Source organism: Lathyrus oleraceus, chromosome 4 (genome assembly GCF_024323335.1).
Source record: "Lathyrus oleraceus cultivar Zhongwan6 chromosome 4, CAAS_Psat_ZW6_1.0, whole genome shotgun sequence".
Classification (NCBI taxonomy): Eukaryota; Viridiplantae; Streptophyta; class Magnoliopsida; order Fabales; family Fabaceae; genus Lathyrus; species Lathyrus oleraceus.
In genome coordinates this window covers 444703148-444726375 of record NC_066582.1, presented here as the reverse complement: position 1 = coordinate 444726375, position 23228 = coordinate 444703148, and the positions used below count along the sequence as shown (strand labels likewise).

At 32.5% G+C, this 23228-nt stretch overlaps 1 protein-coding gene across 1 annotated transcript; it reads left to right on the top strand.

The window, feature by feature from the left end:
• Positions 1-12002: 12002 nt before the first annotated feature.
• On the top strand, positions 12003-15844 carry LOC127075984 (uncharacterized). The gene is made up of 3 exons (XM_051017531.1): positions 12003-13071; positions 14984-15523; positions 15654-15844. The coding sequence occupies exons 1-3, from the start codon at positions 12226-12228 to the stop codon at positions 15753-15755; spliced, it is 1488 nt and encodes a 495-aa protein (XP_050873488.1). The 5' UTR covers positions 12003-12225; the 3' UTR covers positions 15756-15844.
• Positions 15845-23228: the final 7384 nt, after the last annotated feature.

Sequence of the window (23228 nt, the reverse complement as noted above, 5' to 3'; positions counted from 1 at the left end):
TGAAATGCACGGTCAGTTAATTACAACTATTGATTTATTAAAGAAATTTAACTTTTATTATAATCACATGTAAAATAACACAAACGGATGACTGTGATGTATTAAGAGTGTAAAGTTTTTTATAGTGACACTACATAATAATTAATCTCAAAATTTAAATAATATTTGAAATTATATATCTACAAAAATGTATCTCCAAGTTTTACAAACTAATAAAAATTAAAATGTGCACTTAACTCGATTTGTTATTCAATTTATATTTTTTTATAGTAAATGAAAAATATCACATCATCTTGCTTTGTTATTCCATCCCTATCAACTCACGATGATAAAGAGTTTGAGTTTGTCAAAGACGGGGGAAGAGAATAAGAGTAGATTTGATGAGGTGGAAGAGAAGAAGAGTAGTATTTTTTTTCTTTGGCTTGTATTTGGTTGCAAAAAACACATTTAATTTGGCTTCTAAAGAAAAAGGCTAGAACTTTTAGAAATTGTTATGTTGGGGAAGGTTTGAGATTTAAGAATGTATTTCTCTCAAAATTTTGAGTTGAAAAAAATAGTGTCCGCAAAGTCTTTTAGATTGTCACTCTATTTCTCTGGTCGGTTATAGGTATAAAGTTTTTGCTAACATATTGAAGTTGGTGATTGGTCAGATCGTCTCAAATTCTAGATGACATTCTTATTTCTTGTGAAATGGTCGATGATGTTATGGGAAAAAAAGAAGAGCTTATCTTGTTTAAGGTTGATTTCAAGGTGTATGACTCTATTGAGCGGAGATATATGTAAGAAGTCATATCTAGGAACGAAACGCATTAATTCAGCTTCAGCTTCAACTTCAATTCTAATTAATGATTGTCCAATATATGAAATCAGGTTGGAAAGAGCCTTACGACAAGGTGGTCCTCTTTCTTTGTTCATATTTATTATTGTATAAGGTCTTAATTCCATGATGAAAACATCTCTAAATAATGGATTGTATATTGGGTATCCGGTATGAGCTACAAATTAACTCTGGATAGTTCACCTTCAATTTGCAAACGATGTCTTGATTTTGAGTGAATTTTTTTTTGACAAATATTAGATCAACCAAAAGTCAATTTAAGTTTGTTTAAGGTGATTTATGGACTCATTGTTAGTTTTCACAAAAGTCAACTGAAATGTATTAATGTTCCTTACTTTTGGCTTCCTAATAAGTGGTGATTATGGAAAATTCTCTTTCTGGATACTCGTGATAGATATAAGCATAAAAAGACTATCGGGTGGAAATGTCGTCAGTTATATATATTGGTGGTTTGCTTGTCTTACTTAAATATATTTTTTCTTTCTTCTTGGTTTATTTTTATTTCGTTCTTCAAGGCTCTGATGGGTATTGTTACTAAACTTGAATCACTGTTAAAATATTTTTATATGGGGTAACGAGGAAGTTAAGAAGGTTAATTGAGTGCATTGAGACATAGTATATCTTGATCGTCATAAGGGAGGTCTGGACTGAGGAGGATTTGAGAATTCAATATTTTTGTCTCATGACTATAGTGTTGCATGTTTAGGTCATATCAAGAGACCTTATGGTATAGGGTGTTGACTCGTAAGTATGGGTATCATATAGGAAAAATGTAAGATGGAGGGAGAAAGGAATCATAGTGGTGGAAAGATTTGGGTTTGATTAAGGAAGGATTTAGGTTGTCTAGAGAAAAGTGGTTCAAAGAGTTTATTCTTAGACTGGTGGGGAATGAATATAGTAATTATTTCTTACAAGACCCTTGGATGGATGAAGGTTTGTGAAGAGATAAATTTAGTAGATTCTAATGGCTTTCTCAAGTTAAAAAGACCTCAATGGATGATATGTGTGGGAGGTGAATGACAAGTGTGGAGGCGGTGACAACATTTGTTTGCTTGGGATGAAGACTTACTTTATATTGTTGTACCTCATTGGGGAACATTTTCTTGCAAAGTATCTGTTGTGAAATTGAATAATCAAACCCATCAATAATTGTGATACGCGAGACACAGAACAGTGGCAACCAAAATAAATGAAATTACACAAAAATTAAGTTGTCAAGCAATGCAAGTCAAACCATAAAAATAAGAAGAAGAAAATAAAACATGAGTACACATATAATTTGTTTGTCCAATTTGATTAAACTTATTTAGTATGGGGAGAGTACAACTCTCTAATCCACTAATATCAAGAGTGGTTAACATATACTACAAGATCAGTTACATGAAAATAGTTTTCCAAATTTATAAGAACATCTCATATTGTTTACCCAAGTGTTTCAAAAATCCTCCCTCGCTCAATATATGAATCACACAAACTCAAAGTGTTTAAAAGTGTTACTCAATCCCTTTGGATACCCTCCAAAATCTTCCAAATTTTAGAAGAGTGTGTCCTAAGAATATCTTTCTTTATATCTTTAAGTGTCTCTCTCTAGAAAATTCCTCAATGACATGTGTACCTAAAAAATGGCTGAAAATGTGTTTTATAGGTGTCGAGAGAAACTGAAGGCTAACCAATTTGAAATTCAACTACTTTCTCATACTTGATAAATTTAGGAAACATGTAATTTATTGTGCTAAGATAAAGTATGAATCATGAAATCTTAAATAATATTTTAGTCAGGATAGAATTGAAACAAAGTAAAATCGAGAAAGAAATTCATGGAAAATAATAGAAATGAGGCACCATACTCTTTATATGAATTAGAAATGATGGTAAGCATTAGCGATGAAGATTACCACAATAAACTTAATTTCTTGATAATATCAAAATATGGTCAAAATCACACAATGTGTTTGTTGAGTAAAATTTTAACTTGTTATTCTATTCATGATCAACTCCCTATCTATGGGTATACATGTAGCTTGTTAATTTTACAATAATAACTCATGAAATGCTACAAAATCAACCCATTATTCTATCATAATTGTTTGGGGATGAAAGGTTACACATTTAGTGGATGAAGTGGATATTCATTGCTTTGACGAATAATAACAATTCATAGCCACTTTTATCAATGCAGACCCACCTTTCTCTTTCTCCCCCTTCAATATTTTGTATTTTCATTTCTTTAACATATTATTTGCATAGAATGTGAAACTCACAAAAAGTTAAAGCTCGAGTGTTTTTGGCTAAAATTGGACAAATTGGACTGTAATACATTTTATTACATCATGATTACTTAGTACATTAAAATGAGACACCAATCACACATGACATGTCCTCTTCATGATTTTGGATCAAAATGAAAAGACTTGGCTCATTTTATCTCAATTGATCTCTTATTTTTATTGGTTTGGTTATGAATTGTATTAGGTCACCATTGACTTTCCAAGCATGTTCAATTGTCATGGGATCTCCTAGGCTTTGGACTACTTCATTTAAGTTTTGGTGCTTCATGTCCTCATCATCCACTCCCTCTTAAAGAGAATTTGACCTCAAATTGAAATCATCATCACCTACATAAAAAGTAAGAATGGAGTTGTACCCATACTCGGTGGGCATCCGCAAAAAATACCCATAATGGATAGTGTAATGCCCCAGATTTCGATCCAATAAATCATTCAAAAATTTGTAAAAATAATAAGTTCCAATTTTTTTAAAGTGAATGACTATTTAAATAATATCTCGGATTTTACGGAAAAAAAAATATGGGATGTTACAGATATGGTAAAACCCACAAAATGGGTACAGATACGAATAATTACTCATTAAAATAAGTGGATTTAGGTGTGCGTGTGGGTACCTTAATACCCACCATACCCTGTATATGTATAATGTATATTTATGTATTTTAACTTATATTATTATAAGAAAGTGTATGTTTATCACTTTTACAAGATACACCAATACTAAGCTATTATACATTTTAGTATAATGGTTCGTTTATTTCATAATTCAATAATAAGATTTTTTTTGAATTTTTTTTGTTAATATTTTTAAAATTTTAAAATGAAATGATATTTTTTAATTGATCAATTTATTTTTACTAGAACTGCGGGTAATGGATACGGGTATGGGCACTTAAGTACCCACATGGTATGCGTATGGGTATAAAAAGTTAGTGTCAATGTGGGTATGGTGTTCGGATATAAGGATTTTTTTCAAATTACGGATATGGAGATGAGTACTATAGTATCATGTCTAAACTCTGTCCATTATCAAAAGGAGATAAATAAGCAACATTGAAAGTGACACTACACGATATTCCCTTGATTGTAATTTGGATTTTCTTTGTATGAGACACATTTCCTTCCTCACATGGACCCAAACTTAGTCTTTGGGTTCAGACACCACTTTATTCTTACCTTTAATGCATACTTAACATAACTTTCATTTCCCCCCCTCAATTTGTAGTTTAACTTTCGCATATAATTTCTTTACAAAGTCAACCTTTGTTTTACCATCCTTATGCTTCAAAAGAGAACGGTTAAACAATAATAATACATTAAGAGGTGTTGGTGGATTAAAACTATACACTGTTTCAAAAGGTGAATATTGTGTTTTACTATGAACAATCATATTATAAGCAAACTTCACACGAGGAAGACATTCTTTCCATATTTTAAATTCTTCATAAGGATACCTTTAAGAAGAGTTGAAAGAGTATTATTAACTACTTTTGTTTGTCCATCCTTTTGAAGATGACAAGTGGTGGAATAAATTAAATTAATACCAACTTTACCCCCATAAAATCCTCCAAACGTGACTTGCGAACTTACTATATGAAGCAATGCTCTTTGGAACCCGGTGAAGGTATACCACTTCTTTGAAGAATAGATCAACAATGTGACAAACATCATCTACTTTCTTGCAAGGTATAAAATATTTCATCTTCAAATATCTATCAACAACCACAAAGTAGATTGTTTTTCCATTGGTTGTTCTAGGTAGCCCTAAAATAAAATCCATAAAGATGTCAATCTAAGAAAAATTAGTGTTAAGCAAAGGAGTATAAAGTCTATGAGGCATTACTTTAGATTTGGATTTTTTTACAAACATTGCATTTGTCACAAAAATTTTGACAGAGATTTTCACGTGGGGTCAATAAAATGTGGATCTATGTGCTTGCAAGTATGAACATAACGATCATGTTCCTGATACTTTTAACTATCTTGATATTTTAATGATGACAACGTTGATACTTATTGAAGTCAGTGGTAATATATTTCCAACTTTATGATAATGATGATTAACTTGAAGATATCTCAAGTCTCATCCAGTAGAATATTCAATATTCTAGTAACGTGCTTGTAAGATCGGTTTATCTTAAAGGAACTTGAAGCTTTAGAGTTCCGAAAGAGAGGAAATGTGAAAGCTCTCATGGTCGTGTCTGTTTGAGTGATCAGAATCTTATGAAAGTATGATAGTAACTTCTAAGGTACTAAGGAAATCCACACAGACACCTAAAACCACTTTAAGGCTTCTCTTATTTTATTAAAACCATATGAAAATGTTTTTAAGGCCTAGCTAAATGATTAGGGGAGTGTCTAGTCCATTGGAGGATATTTTACAATTAAATAATCGATTAGCCATAATCATCTAATCGATTATTTTCACTTTTTTAAGTATAAAATTGATCGGTATAGTCTTTTAATGATTGGTAACTACTAAGTATCAAAACCTTCCATTTGTGGCTTGAATAATCGAGTATTGATGTACAATAATTAGTTGGCCTAATTCATTATTTCATTAAGTCGATCCACATATTGTTTCCTTTTTTAGCCTCATTTTCTCCTATATATCTTCCTATTTTAAAATACAAGAAAATTCAGAGTTTCCCTATTTCTTACTATTTTATTACTCTTCTCTCTCCTCTCTCTCTCTCTCTCTCTCACACACACACACACACTTTTTTTCTAACAAAATTACTTTAGTGTCTTGTGAGTTAAAACTACTTATAGGAAAGTGTTGTACTGGTGTCGTGTCATTGGTTGTTTCAAGATTGTGATTCTCATGAAGGTGCCTAGTTGGTTCTGGAGATAACCCAGTGAAATCTCTATTTGGTCCTAGAGTTCAGCCCGATAAAAGTTATGTTTGCTTATTTAGATTAGCCGATAAAATATATACTTGGTTTGTGAGCTTAGCCCATGGAAAATATTTTGTTTGGTTGGGGAGATAAGCCAGTGTTAAATCTCTTGATTTGCTTGTAACGAAGGTTCATGGTCATAACTGGTAAAAACTCAAGTCATTATTAAAACTCTCAAGAAGATATCTTTGTTGGAGTAAGTCTTAATAGTCAATCAGTAATGGTTGTATATGCTTTTATATAATATCCTTTATATATATATATATATATATATATATATATATATATATATATATATATATATATATATATATATATATATATATATATATATATATATATATATATATATATTAGGCATTGTATATATTGTGTTGCTTGTATATGACATAATAAAGTCCTTAGAATAATTAGTCTATTTAATGGTACATTAAGTTTCAATTAATCATGAGACCTTGTTCGCTCTTCAAAAGGTGTCACGTGCAAGTATACATGCTTTTGATTGTAGCAAGTGATAAAATTAGTAAGGATGTCGAACCCACAAGGAGCGGTATTAACATAGATTGATTTTTTAAATATTTTATGTTTGTGAATAGCATGAGAAAGATAACAAATATAGTGATTGTGTGATGGTTCATTGAGCAAAATGTAGACACTCACATACATGAAGTTACACAAATAAAATGACTTAAACATAAATAGAAAGGTAATTTAAACAACATTACAAAATTGTCATCCGAAAGCCAATACAATTAACATAATCGTTGTCACACTTGAAACAAGTTATAAAATTGTCAAGACATAAGCTTAAATACAAAACAAACCATAAGAGAAACACAAAATTCATAATGACTTACAATATGGAATGCATGATAGAAATGCTCCACAAAATATTTGACCTAACGACACAAAAGCTCAACACTTCAACGTCCTCCACGACCTCTAGGCATTGTCCTCACTCCATGACGCCAACCTTGTCCATCATTTCCAAAGAGATGATCCAACAAATCACACACCTCTCGGTAGAATTGTGCATAGTGGTAGTGATTCTCATTTTGAGCAGAAATCATGTGATTTATCCTGGTGATTATGGCAGCATGATTAACATCCATCTCATTACGCATAGAGACAAGTTTTTCAGTCACATACGAGGAAAAAGATTCAAAGTTGGTGTCTTGTGTTGCCATGTGCTCTTGATTGAGACGAAATATTTCCACTTGAGCTGCCTCAAAAGTATCTCGCCTTCGACAATCCTCCTCGTAACGCTCATCTTGCCTAACCTGCATGTTTTTAAGCATAGTGATAATGGAAGATTGATCTTTATATTCATCACTAAGTTTGACACCTTGACCATCCTCATGATCAACATCTTGTATAAACATATCACATTGAGGAACACCATGAGAAGCAACAATAGGTTTGTTCATCAACCACATGTGGCTCAACAACTGCATCAACAAACTCAGTAGGGTCATCAAAATTATAGACTTTCCTACCATTCTTGCTGACATGGAAATAATACACCCGATGGTTTTCATCCCAAAAGTATCTCATGTTGGTTAAAGTGAGATGGGAGAACTCTTGAGCCATGCTCAGAGATCTATACTTAATATTTGGCATCCCTATGTTGAAATAGTTCAAGATGTTGGCAATCATAGAAACGTAACATAATGAAGTTCCTTTGTTACAGTCTTTGATGGAAAACATTCAGGACACGAGTAGTTTTCCCAATTTATCTGAATTTTGTTCAGAAGAATGTAAAGAAGGTGAATTCCAACATTGTTAATCCTTGAGTAACCACCATTCTTTGGGTGCAACACATGATAGACAAGCCAAAGCAAAATGCGAGGAACCATCTTCAACTGACTGGTTGTTATGGAATAATAGCAATCATCGAACCGAGGAGTCTTAAGCAACTCATTCAGATTATAGTTCCATTTAAAATCATGATGAAGGTTGGTATCTGTCACCAACGATTCAACATCAACACTAACAATAATAATTCCAAACAATAACTTCTAAAGGTCATCAGTAAAATCATAAACCTTATTACCTATTGTGAACTTGAGGGTGAGTGAAATCAAGGTTGCATTTGGGAAACTACTGAAAAACACCTTTATGAACAAATAGTCTCCTAAACTTGCATTTTTAAATAGTATGACCCTTCTTGCAACAATAGTGACAAGATAATTTGTGATGAGATATACTTTTTCTATTTGAATCCTTTTGAACATATTTATACTTTTTATATGAAGGGTTTAATGACCGCTAAAACTTTGATGGATCAATATCAAATGTAACCTCTGGTTATAATGCCTTATCCAATTTAGCTTTAAGAGTATTTACCTATTTTTGCCAAAATGTGACAAGTTCCACAAATGAACCATGAAGGTTTTTCATCCTCATTTTTGTCTTTTTGAATATCTACCATAGATTGCTTAAGAGCTTCTGTATTCTTTTCAGTTTCTAAAACTTTAGCTTCTAAATATGAAAATATTCTTTTGTTTGAAGCTAAGTTTTTAAAAGCATCTACGACTTCTCTATGAAGATTTTCAAAAGCCTTTTGTAATTGGGAATAAGACAATTCATTAATAGACTCAAGTTTAGAATGACTTACATTCTTCTTCCTCTTTTTGTTGGTCATGAAGCAAAGCTTACCCGATTCAACATTTGAACTTGAGCTTTCATCACTTTCACTCTCCCAAGAAATATAGGATTTTCTAGACTTGCTAGATTTCTTGTGATGGCCTTTCTCTTTGTCTTTATTGATCAATGGACAATCTAACCTATAATGACCAATTTTTCCACAATTGTAGCATGAACTTATAAGTTTACCCTTCTTATTCTCATCTTCCTTTGAGGAGTTCAATAGCCTTCTAAATTTGATTAGGTTCTTGTTGGAGTGCTTGAATCCATTTTCCTTATATAGCTATGGTACCTTTTGAGGAACAACCACATCTCTTCATCATTGGAATTTTCGTCATCACTTGTTTCACAATCACTTTGCTCATTGGTTGAGGACTTTGAAATTGAAGCCTTTATAACAATAGACTTATTTTCTACCTCCTTGTCCTTACCTTTCTCCTTCTTTATCTTATTCTCATGCTCTTTATCATGTTTTTCCAAGCAAGTGAGTTCTTGCTCATGGTCTTTTAGCTTGTCAAATAAAATTGTGAGATCAAGTGTTTTAAGATCATTCGCTTCTTTGATTATGGTGACCTTAGGTTTTCATTCCCTATTAAGACACCTCAAAACTTTATTAGTAGCAATATCATTGGAAATAGGCTTACCTATAACATTCAAATGATGTATAAGATATGTGAATCTCTTTTGCATGTCGGCAATGGTTTCGCCATGCTTCATGCGAAATAGTTCAAACTATTGATTTAAGGTATTGATCCTAGCATGTTTGATTAGTTCTCTCATGGGCAACTTCTAATGCATCCCACATAACTTTGGAGGTTTCACAATGGAAAACATGATAATATTCATTAGCACCAAGTACAAATATAAGAATATTTTGTGTCTTCCAATCATGTTACCACAATTTTTTATCATTATCATTCCATTGTGCTTCCGGTTTTGGTATGGAAAAACCTTCACCATTGTTCATTGTAATTTGATTAGGACCATTGATGATGACGTCCCATACACCCTTATCCACCGAGTTGATATGTATATGCATATAAGTTTTTCAATAGCCATAGTTTTTCACCAGTAAATATGGACGCTCTATTGTACTCCCCTTTAGGTTCGGTAGCCATTTCTAATAAGTGAATATTGAAGCAAGAAATTAATCGGAGCTCGTGATACCACCTGTTAGATAATAGGTAATGATCTAGAGGGGGGGGGGGGTTGAATTTCAAGTTAAAAAACTTTACAAAAACTGTTTTGAAAAATTTAACGGCTAGCGAAAGTGACCCATATCGAATCGTCTAAACCGAACCGCTATCGAAAAGCTCAGATATGTGTATATAGAATAAAGTTATGATAATGAGAACAAATTTGATCAAAATAATTTTAATCATAATCACTTGAATGCTACACTAATAGTAATGTCTATTCCCATTGACAAAATACACAAAAATGCAATAGAGACAAATTATCGAACACCTTGTGTGCAATCAATTTAGTGTAGAATTTTGTATGGTTTTGTTGATTTGAAAATCTAACCACAATCTAATAGATTGTGATAAATTCAACAAAATCTTTTTCAATAGGTTATCAAAAAGTTTAGCCAAACGTATTGATCACACAATTGATGAATTCAATAATTTTCAAATGAAAAGTAAAAGATATATATATATATATAATTTATAATCTTACCCAAATGTATTGATCACACAATTGATGAAATCTTCAAAGCTTTCACTCGATCGAATCCAACTTGCATAATCTTACCCAAAACCTTCAAATCCCCAATTGATCTTGAAGGAAAACCCCAACTTGATTTTCTTATTTGAATCCCTAAAGATCCTCAACCTAATTTATAATTCAACAACCTAAATTGGATGTTATCAACACTGATTTTAGATGACACCCAAATAAAAAATGATTATGTGTAATTTATTTGCGTGTATGCATAAAACGTAGGTTGAAGATGAAGAGAACTCTTTGATTTCCAGGTTTCATATGTAGTTTTCTCAAAACTACTAAATGAAATGATGCATGTATGGAGTATATATATGTGTTCAAGAATGAAACAAAAGGAACGCAAGAGGTTTAGAAAAAATGCAAAATTTTCAAGATTTTTAATGGATGTGTTGACCTATGTAAGTCATGTGTCGGCATATACGATGCATGTGTCGATTCATACAGGCGACACATCAAACATAAGCTACAAGGTTTAAAAATGACTTACATGTGTCGACTCATAGAAAAAAATTTCTTTTGTGTCGACTCATAGCATGCATGTGTCGACACATATACCTATTTTTCACATTAAAAATAGTTTTTAATGCATGAAACCTTTTCGAACCCATTCCTATTTTTCCTAATACTAAGATGCACATTTAGAATTAGAGAATACTGTCCAATATACATAAATGCTAAATTTTCCTAGTTTTGACATCATACAAAACAATTCCAATAGGAAGGTACACTCACATTATGCAGTGACCTTAGAAAATCTATAATAGACTTTTTCTTGGGAGAGTCCCTCATATCATGGAAATCAAAGAAGGAAATTATAGTCTTCAACTCTTCTTTTGAAGCGGGGTATCAGGTCCCTGCTTCAACAGTTCGTGAGCTTCAATGTCTTACTTACTTATTGCACGATTTCCATGTCGATTAATCACACATGCATTTCTCTATTGTGATAATCAATTCGCACGACACATTACTACCAACGCAATGTTCCATGAACGAACAAAATATATTAAAATCGATTGCTATATTGTACATGAAAAGCTTCTTAACAAACCTTTTCAATTACTACCAATTCCTACATCAACTCAAATTGCCAATATCTTCACCAAACCCCTAAATCCTTATCATTTTCACTTATCTTATCAAAACTTATCATTTCAAAGAATTATGCTTCAGTTTGAGGGAGTATATTAAATTATATTTCATTAACTATATTTTCAATTAATTAGAATTATTAGGGTTTGTTTTAGTTAGTTACTTGACTCTTAAGTTTTATATATATATATATATATATATATCTATATATATATATATATATATATATATATATATATATTATTGACTGATTAAGTCAAATACTACAATGAATCACCATTTTCAATCTTCCTAATCTTTTTGTATTAGTAGTAAAAAAACTAAATTGAATGAAATAGTATTTAACTTTTAACAAGTTTTCATTTTTATTTTTAAGTACATTAAATAATAATTATCCAAAATATATAAATCAAATATATTAATTATTCATTATACTAAACTTTTCAAGTATAGTATACATCCAAATACTCTCTTTCCTAATTCTATGTGTCTAAACCACACATGCTTTAATGAAACTCCAATATTGTATCTTTGTGTAGAAATCCACACACGCCAATGTTTTCCTTAGCACTACCACATACTTGTACTCTGCACTAAACACGGTTCTTTTACTTTGACATTTTTTCCCTCAAAATTCCAAAGACTTTCTCGTAATTCCCATGTCCCTTTATTCTGTGGGTTATTCTTCATTTCAACCTTTCAAACTTTACCAAATCTCACAACCCATTTTCTCCAAATCATGAAGAACAATTTCAAAGACCCAGATCACCACAATCTTCACTCATCCATAACTTTCTCAAAGCTAATAACTTTCCTCTTCCTCTTAATCTCAATCTCATACCTTTTCTACTCCCTCAGATTCATCACTCATAGCTACGATTGTGGTAACAACCAAACTCACCAAAACCCCAACATAATACCCATTATTCATAATAGCCACACAAATTTCCAACCACAACCACAAAACCCATTTCAAGAAGAACCAACCAACATCTCTCACATAGTGTTCGGAATCGGTGCATCAGCGAAGCTATGGAGAAAGAGAAAAGAGTACATCAAACTCTGGTACAAACCAGACCAAATGCGCGGCATTGTTTGGCTAGAACAAAAAGTGAAACCAGATCCTAAAGACAAGAATCTCTTACCCATTCTGAAGATCTCCGAGGACACAACGAATTTCAAGTACAAAAACTCCAAGGGTCATAGGTCAGCTATAAGGATATCAAGGATCGTGTCGGAGACAGTGCGGGTCGGGATGAAGAATGTCCGGTGGTTTGTAATGGGAGACGATGATACCTTTTTTGTCGGGGAGAATTTGGTAAATGTGTTGAAGAAATATGATCATAATGGGTTTTATTATATTGGAAGTTCTTCGGAGAGTCATTTGCAGAATATATATTTTTCTTATAATATGGCTTATGGAGGTGGTGGGTTTGCGATAAGCTATCCTTTGGCTGTGGCTTTGGAGAAGATGCAAGATAGGTGTATTCAAAGATATCCTGGATTGTATGGCTCTGATGATAGGATTCAAGCTTGTATGGCTGAGCTTGGTGTTCCTCTTACCAAGGAGAAAGGCTTTCATCAGGTTAGTAACGACTAACCGTTTTTATTGAATAACTGATGTATCTGATCTGATTGAGTTATGATTTTATAACTGTGAAGTGAATAGAACCAATTTTATTGAATAACTGATTTTATAGTTGGTGAATTTTTAAGTTAGTTGATGAATGATAGGGAATAGGTGGTTGAAATATAAAGTCACATTTGTTTGATAGATATTGGTTGAGGCATTTTTGGGTATGAGTGGAATGAGAAATTTAGTTATGGGAAGATTTAGAAGAAAATCTAACTTATTGAATTTTTTTTATATAAATTTAATTGAAATGTATTGACATAGTAAAATAATTTTATATAAATAAATTATAAATGTTAGATGTTAGAAGAAATTTGATTTTTATTTTAATTGTCTATAAACTAATGCATACAGATGATGAAATGACATTGTAAATGAGTTTAGTAATTAATTTCTTTTATTTGTATTATTTATTATAAAATATTTAGAATTAAAAATAAAAATTAGGTTGAGTTTTTTTTTCTCACTATATATTGTTACTCTTATAAATATATATTTTTAATTGATTAAATAGTTAATGTATTTATGATATTAAAAACAAGTTGTACTGTTATTTTACTTGTTAGATATTAAAATTTTAGTAACTACTTAATTAATTAATTGAATAGTATTTTTTTTATTTGAAAATAAAATTGATTGGGTTATTTATTTATTTATTTTATTTTATATTTTAATACGAGAGACACTACAATGGACTTTGCTTTCTCATTTTTTAAAATAAAAATGGTCAATTTGTGAAGGATTTTGATGTATTTATTTATGCAATGAACCTTCGTAGGATAATCTATGACTTGGATAAATTTGAGAGGCAAATGAAATATTATTTAATAATCAAGTATTGTCAATGATAATAACAAAAAATGTGCTACTTAATGGATGGAACAAGTAATAACCGTTAGATTAGATGTAATCAAATCAGAAAAAAAAACTTGTAAAAAAAAATACTAATAGGCAAAAAAAAAAATACAAAGAAGTTGTAGATGCTAGAAGTTACTCCTAGCATTAATTGAAATGTTTTTGTTTTAGATGCCATTGAGAAGATTCAAATAATTGTTTTGAATTACTATAGTCTATATGGCCTAGAGCATTTATCACTATTTACAGATTAATTTCAGTCACAATAGTAACTCACAAAAAGTGTGATGTCATTTTGAATTTTTTTTTGGTTTTAAATTTGTGAGTATCTCAATGTAAAAATCATTTTAAATAGTACTAATTCTTATCCATTCACTTCTTTCTATGCATATTTTAAATTCATTGTCTTTTTTTGTAAAATTATTTTTTATTCTTATTCACGAGTCATACTCTATTTAACATAAACTCATTTTCTTACTTCAATAATCAATCTATGCATATTTTTCTCCTGTAGTTATTAATAAAATTTGAAAATTTAAAAGCATTTCTTCATTCTAAATTATAAAGTTTTTCTAATTATTTTAGCTCCTACAAATTACTTCATTCACAGTTGCATTTTGCAACAATCTTAACATATTTCTTCCACTCCTTTCCAATGATCATTCTGTGAGAAATATTTAATAGTACAAACATTTAAGTGTCACTTTATTATGCTTTTAATGTGCATTGTGTTTGGTGTAGTTGAACTGACACCATTCAAATTTAATATAAATAAAGTACTCTTAGTCACACCATAAAGCACGTCAATTTCTAAGCCACAATCACTACATGATTGGTTAACCCTAATCATACTATGTCGGCAATATAATAAAACCTTTTCCACTTCACCTAAATTTTTGTCCAATTTAAACAACTTGTCATACTTTTGTTTTCTCTTGTTTATTGGTTTGGTTGGTTTGGAACATTATTTGACAATGGTTTTGTTATGCTTTGTGTTTGATTTTGCCAGTTTGATGTATATGGCAATCTCTTTGGGCTTCTTGCAGCCCATCCCATTGCGCCATTGGTATCTCTCCACCACTTAGACGTAGTGGAGCCCATCTTTCCGAATGTTAGCCGGATCCAAGCCCTAAAGCGCCTTACCGTGCCCATGAATTTGGACCCGGCCGGACTCATCCAACAATCCATTTGCTACGACAAGACACGGAATTGGACCATATCCGTGTCATGGGGCTACGCGGTTCAAATTTTCCGTGGTATTTTCTCGGCTAGAGAGATGGAGATGCCGGCGAGGACCTTCCTAAATTGGTACAAGCGAGCCGATTACACCGCCTATCCGTTTAACACGCGCCCCGTCAGCCGTAACGTTTGTCAGAAACCGTTTATTTATTACTTGTCTAATGCAATACAAGATGAGGATACGAACGAGACTGCAAGTCGATATGTTCGGGTTCAAACGAATCCGGATTGCAAGTGGACAATGGAGGATCCAACTCAAATCAAAGTGGTAATGGTTTATAAAAAATCCAACCCGCATTTATGGGACAAGGTACTTCCAAATTTCTCTAACTCATAAACCTAAATCTTGTCAATTTCTTTTGTGTGCTCGCGCGCACATACGCGTTCGCACGTCGTAAAGTTGCTTAATGAAATGAATATGATTTTGTTGTTTTGAACAGTCTCCAAGAAGAAATTGTTGTAGGGTTCAAGATACAAAGAGGAAAGGAACTATGGTGATTGATGTAGGGGAATGTAGAGAAGATGAAGTTGTTGAATTGTAGTTAGAGCTCCAACTTGCTTGTTGATAGTTCTTGAATCAATGATTTAATTTATATATATATATAAAATTGTTACAAAATTCTTTACTTGATATTTTCTTTTTGGAGGCAAATGCAAACAAGAATGAGTGGTAGAAGTCCAATTACTTTATTTTCTACTAAAGAAAAATTGTAAATTTTTTTACCAAAAGTTGAGAAAGAAACAGAAGATCTTTTACCAATATTGCATATAGATTTTTCAACTATAGGTAAAGTTTCATAAAAGTTAGATTGGGTTGTGCCAAACTTAGTGGAGACCGATCATTCAATAATGTAACCGTTATTTATACTTCAATTTGTAGGTCAACTACGGTGAACATGAGACCACATCAATTATCAAGACTCTCAACCACCACATTTCTTGACACCAATCACAATCATAAATTCAATTATACTTATAAATAAAAATAACTATGTGATTAAAAAAATTAGTTAAGTGTAATACAATTAAAGTAAAATTTAATATAATGTTCTTAATAGTTTTGATGAATCAATCAGCAAAATTAAATTAAGAGTATACTTGTAATACAAATATTAATTAATTTAAAAGTTAATAAATTTTACTTATAATAATAGTGATCAGGAGTTAAGATCTATTTTTGTTTATAAAGTGATCTTATAATAATAGTAATTAAGATTTAAGGTCAATTTTTACTCATAAAAGTGATAGGAAGGAGTACACTTACTAAAGGTTAAATAAGTTAACAAACCTTTCAATTTCAAAATTTTATCTAATACCTCCAAATATATATTCCTCTACCCTTGAAATATATATTATTTTGATCAAAATGTCCATGTATAAATAGTTTATTTATTCTAAATTTTTACTTTTTTTCTCATTCTATTATGAAGTTGTTCGAGCCATTGAGAGATATGAAAAATTGTTTCGTATTGGAATTATGTAATTCAAGTTATTCGGTCCACATATATAAAATCATAAGTCTTTCTCCATAGTTCTTCGAACAAAAAAGTCATTAGAAGTTTTACGTCAAAGTTATTCGGTACACACATTCTAACACCGGAAGTCTTGCATGTAAGTACTCCGGTAACATGTTTCAAAATTACACTTAGGAGAATGTTGAAAGAAGATATCAAATGAAAGAGAATGTCGAGAGAGGATGGATAAAAATGATGAGCCACAACCAATAGGATTTTCAGGAGGGTCGTACAATACGTTTCTTCTGGTAAAGTACGAGCATCATGTTGCTCGCCATTTATGGTTCAACAAGGTAAGTAAATGACAATCATTTTATTTTGAATCATTTTTATTTTTAGTTATATATTTTATAATATATACTTTAAATTTTTTACAAGAGAGAGGTCTGAAGAAAGAACTCAAGGTTGTTGGACACAAGAGCAAGCTATATGATGGATTCCACATTGTCTCCCACATGCGATGAAGAAGTGGTTGAGTGACTTTGGTCTATCTTCACTCTAGAGAAACCGTTTGTCGAGGATATACCAAAATTTGGCATCAACATTTACAGAGAGGTGACATCCAGAGACATCATCATTTTATATGTCATTTGGCAAGATGACCATTACACTGACGTTTCTTATCTGCTTCACCTTCCAATCATGGGTGAGTTCTGGGACCCTCCACCAGGTGTCACTAAAGAAGACGTTGTTGGTCTTGCTGTTAATTTGTTAGGAGTGCCATTTGAGGTGGCAACAATATATGTTTGTGCTTGCAGGGGTGCTTATTATAACGTATCATATAAACTTAATCTTTCTTATTCTCTTATTTCTTTATCCTATAATCGACGAACCATGAACAAACAATTCTCATTATATCCATGCAATGATGCAATGACTCTAAATCCACAATTTTCATGTGATACAACATTAACTATATCTTCAATATATTACTTAATATGATTAGGAAATTGATGAATGAATTGATACATTGAAGTTGGTTGCTTCTTTGATTGAGATTGCTTCTTAGAAGTCCGAGATGATTGAGATAACTTTGTACATGGCCTCTTTAAAGATTGGGATGCTTGATCAACATACTCATGATATGAAAGGTCCATATAAACATCACATCCCACTGCTTTCTTCCATTTCTTATTTACTTCTCCTTTGGTTTTTAGTTTTTCAGGTGGTGGACACATTGAAGTTGTAGTGGGGGTAAGAAATTTCACAAACCCTACTTTTTAATGCCCTTTTCGCAACAATGTAAAATGATTTGAACCTTATCCACAATGCATCTATTTCACTAATCATATTCAACTCTGACCCATCATTAACATCTACCTCCAAGTCAACTTCCATGCTTAGTTTCCTCCAATAGACATGAATAACATCTATTGGTATTGGTATACCACTAAGTGTGTATATTCCTAACTCACAAGGACAAGGCAACCCATAATATGTCCTAAAAGTACACCCACATATTTTCCTGTTGGTTCCCACATAATCAACCCTCAATAACTCTTCAGTAATGCGTCTCAAAGCAACTCAGGATACTAATCCACGCAGATTATCATAAAATGGACTAGTGTTCGAGTGCTCAACATCATAAAAACGTAGAATCTATAATATTTCCCAATTGTAACTCCAAGTTATTATTCATAGTTGTTGAAACAATATTGTTGATACCATATTCCCTGGATTTTGATGATAATAAAGTATTTAAAGAACAATTGGGTATTCTAACATCTTTTGAACTATGAAAGGTTATAAACCTAAGAACAGATAAAAAGAAGATTGATTGTTTTGCATCTGATGATTAGACTTTGGCTTTGAAGATCACTTATGATGACTCTGGCTCTAATGGAAGATTCAAACTCTGAAGAAGTCAATTCTAAAGTGATCATTATCTGAAGAGTGAAGTCTGAAGAAAGTCAACCTCTAAAGTAGGGTCTCTTCAATCGAGGCAACTCTGGCAGACTCAGAGAAATTTTAATCACATGAAGACTTAAAAGAAAAATCTCTTCTTGAATGTCTGAGCTTCAACGGATAATGCCTCTTGCAGAAAGGTGATTTCTTGATGTGTCTAATCAAGTAAAAAGATTATCCAACCTTTTGGTGAAAGTCTCCAACGTCTCTTTTTCTGTTGTCTATATAAGGAGCTGAAGGACCAGATGTTGAAGCCTAATACACTTCCATACAAGACTCTGAACATTGACATTCAAAGAGAAGCTACCCTGTCAAATTTTCTAGACTTAGAACATCTTAAAATTTATATATTCTATAAGTTCTCAAGTCTTAGAGTCTTTCTAAGTTATATTATGTCTGCACCTCTGATTGCATATCAAGTGTAGTTTTTACCCAAATCTCTTAATAGTTTATTATAGAGTCAGACATCTCTTGCTTTAGTGCTTGAGCATTTGAAGTCTCTTTCTTGTGTGCTTGAGCATTGGAAGTCTCTTACTTGTGTGTTTGAGTAAAGGAAGTATCTTGCTTGTGTGCTCGAGCATTGAAGTCTCTTTCTTGGTGCTTAAGCATTTATAATTAATTAAAAGAATGCTTCCATGAATTTAATTTGGTTTTAATTAATTAAAAGAATGCTCCCTGGCTAACTCTGCATAGTGTGATCGGTCGCCGAAATTTAATTTGGTTTTAATTAATTAAAAGAATTAAAATTAATAATAATAATGTGTTTATTATTATTGTCTTGTGGTGATTGGTTATGGCCTTAGTTTTCCTTTATTTTGTTTTGGGTTTTTAAAATACGACCTGCGTGTCGTGCCTCTCTTTTTATCTCTTAATGTAACTTCTTTTCTCATCTCACTCCCTCGTATGTAAAACGAGTTTCTTTTATGTAATGTAATATTATGAAGAAAGAGAAGAATTCAATATCAAAGGAGGACAACCTTGAAGATCTTGCTTGGAGAAGCTTAGATCGTTATTAAGTTAGCTTAGGTTCTCTCATTGGCTTGGGAGAACAATTACGCTAGGGGCCATAACTGTTTCATTATGTATGTTGATGCATGTGAATGTATGTTGATGCATGTGAGAGACGATTTATATCATAAATAAGTCGGTAATATCAGAATAATTGCAAATTCCCTCAAATTAAATATTAAGTTTATGCTTTCCGAGTTTTAGCACTCATTAAGACTAGTATCAGATAATGTAGGTTTCGCCTACGCGAGGTGCATGTTCTATATTAGTAAGGTGCGATGGGATAATTGTAATATCCAATTGCTAAAACAATGGGTCAAACTTAACTAAACAAATTATAATAAGATCATATATGTTTAGAAGAAAGAGTTGGAAATGATCCATGTGATGGATTGGAATAAGGAGTTATTCACCCAACTAAAATATTCGAGAATTGTATTAGATACAATTGGAAGGAGTTCCTACCTAAATAACCTAGTTTTGTGTAATCCGCCTACGCGGACTTAAAACAAAGTGAAATGTGGATCTCGACCCACTAGAAAATCTTCCAATGGGATTTTCCGAATCAAATGGTGAGGGTCATTTGTTTTGAGTAAAATAGTGGGAGCATATTTAATTAAAGGCCTAATTAAATATGTTATTGATACTTATATTGAAATTCTGGTATCAGATATGATATGTCGAAGGTAATGTTACGACACTAATATCTGAATAATACAAATAAGATAAAAGATAAAGAACAGTAATGCAAGAGACACAAGCAATTGTTAACCCAGTTCGTGCAAACTCACCTACGTCTGGGGGCTACCAAGCCAGGAAGGAAATCCACTAAACAAAATTAGTTCAAAGACTCTCAGTAAACAACTTCAAGTTACAGTCTTTTCACCTAATCTCTACCCGTGTGACTTCTATCTAAGAACTCTTAGATATGAGATCCTACTCACTCCCCCTCAATCACAGCAGTGATATAAAACAAGAATTAAAATGAAAAGAAGACACTCTTCAAAGACACATACTTGATCTTGCTTAAAAGCTTCAATTAAGTAAACACACACTCATGCTTCAAAGCTTAGAGTGGACAAATTACAACTCAAAAGTCAGTCCAATTCAATCATCTATGGATGAATGAATGACTCATAATACACACGACCACACAAGGCTAAAACCCTTATTCTCTCTCAATGTTTCGTTTGTTGTTTCTTGTGTATAAAACCAGGTTTTCCATGCCCTATTTATAGAATCGTTTGGCTGGGCTTGGACATCATAAAACCCTAAAACTATTTTCCATTCATATCTTCTCATGACAGCTGATTATATCTCATTGGAAAATAATTCAATCTGGTTGTAATTACTGATTGAGGGCGCGTCCAATCATTACATCAATCACACATAGAATAGCATAAAAAATGCAATCACACAATACATAACATTCAGACTGAATGTTCTATATATACAGATGTCATGACATCTCAGTAAAATCCTGCATATTCACATTTTAAACACCCTGCAGGTACATGTTATCTTATGTAAAGACAACACTTGTGACAACTTGTGAACACTCTAGGTTTTACCAAAATTGCTGCCAACACATAGACCCAACAAACTCTCTGTCATACCCCGATTTTGGCCCTAAAAATTTTCTTCATCAATCATTCATTTTCTTTCCTCCTCGTGACCATTTCATTCGGTCATGAATTCATCCACCTACACTAGTTGTTTAGACATTGCCACTACCGACCATTCCATGATTGTTAGATTTTTACCTCTCGATTTGGCTTTAGATGTTTGATACATTTTGATGAAATCAATTGGAATGTCATTCTCATGTCTAAATTCAATCCATGTTTTGTCTCTCATGGAACATCATTTTCCCTTTCAAGGAGATTTCCATCTATACACCATCTTTTATTTTTTGTTCAAATTTGCATTCACATTTTTATTTTTATATCATGTTCAAATTTGCATTCACATTTTTATTTTTATATCATGATCAAATTTGCATTATTTCATTCAAATTGGAAAGCTTCCATTCATCCATACACATATTCATTCATATTTCAATTACGTCATTCATCCATTTACATGGCATGTGGATAAAGTATCCCATCGCCCAAACATCGGGAAGTTCTAAGGTCCACCAAAACACCGTTGAAGAAGAACACAATGAGTAAAGCAATGAAAACTTCTTTTCTTCTATCCTTTATCATTATTTTCTCACACTTTGTGATTGAAATCCACGAAAAAACAAACAAGTTGGAACTCTTGACAGTCTTCACAAAGCAAAATACATAGGAAACTCTTTGACAGAATGCCTTGTAAGAAGGTAGTTTCTTGGAATGCGATGGTTGCAATTTATGTCCAAGACTTACAAATTGATGAAGCTGTTAAGCTATTCAAAGGAATGCCTTATGAAGATTGTGTATCATGGACTACAATAATTAATGGTTACATTCGGGTTGGCAAACGTGATGAAGCACATAAAGTTTAAATCAGATGCTAATAACTCAAGCTCCAATTTCTTCTATTGTTGAGGTTAAACAAGAAAACTCAGGAAATAGCTATGCATATGGACATGGAAATGAAGAACTTAATTCATGTGTCACAAGTTTCAACACCAACATGTTATATTTCTCTAACAGTAATAATACAAATTTGAGATATCCACCACCGGATCTATTTGCAACAACACTGCATCTGGTGGGGCAAATAAAAAAGAGAGAAGAGATAGAGTTCGTCAAGCTACAACTTAATCAACTTCAAAGAAGGGGTGTCGACTTTAACATATACTCAGGCACGTCCATGGCATGCCCTCATGTCAGTGGGATAGCAACTTTAATCATGTCCATTCATCCATATTGGAGCACAACTGCAATTTGTTCTGCGCTGATAACAACTGCTTATCCAGCTTATAATGATAACAAAAAGCCTGCGACACCCTTTGATTTTGGGGCTGAACACGTGGACCCTGCAAGCACTACGTCCCGGACTAGTCTATGATCTTACAGTTGATGATTATTTGAGCTTCCTCTGTGCATTGAACTACTCAGCTGCCAATATGGAAACCGTGGTGCAGAGAAAGTATAGTTATGACATAAAGAAACACCACACTATAACAAACCTCAATTATCCTTCGTTTTCTGTGGTATTTAAAGAAAGGATGGAGGTTGTTAAACACAGACGTACGCTTGCCAACGTAGGGGCTGCTGGAACCTACAAAATTTCGGTTCACTCTCTCAACCACTGAATCACAGTTCGAGGCGTGGAAGCTTACACAGGGGTATGCTTACGAACGTGGGACTATCATTCTTAGTAAATGCTGCTAAGATGTTAACACCCACACCTGGTGTAATTAAATTGGGCTTCAATATTTGAAGGGTTATTGAATTGGGGCCTCGTGAGATAAAGCTTGCAACAACCGGAGACACCTCAACCCCAAACTTTGTTCCTGCTGCTATGAACTTGACAAGAATAAATAACACCAGCATGACAGATACCTGCCTCACGCTACAGCTTGCCATGACAAATTGTCAAACTCACATTCCAAGTAAAAAAACCTGAAAATGGTGGAAAAGAAAAGATTAAAGTGAA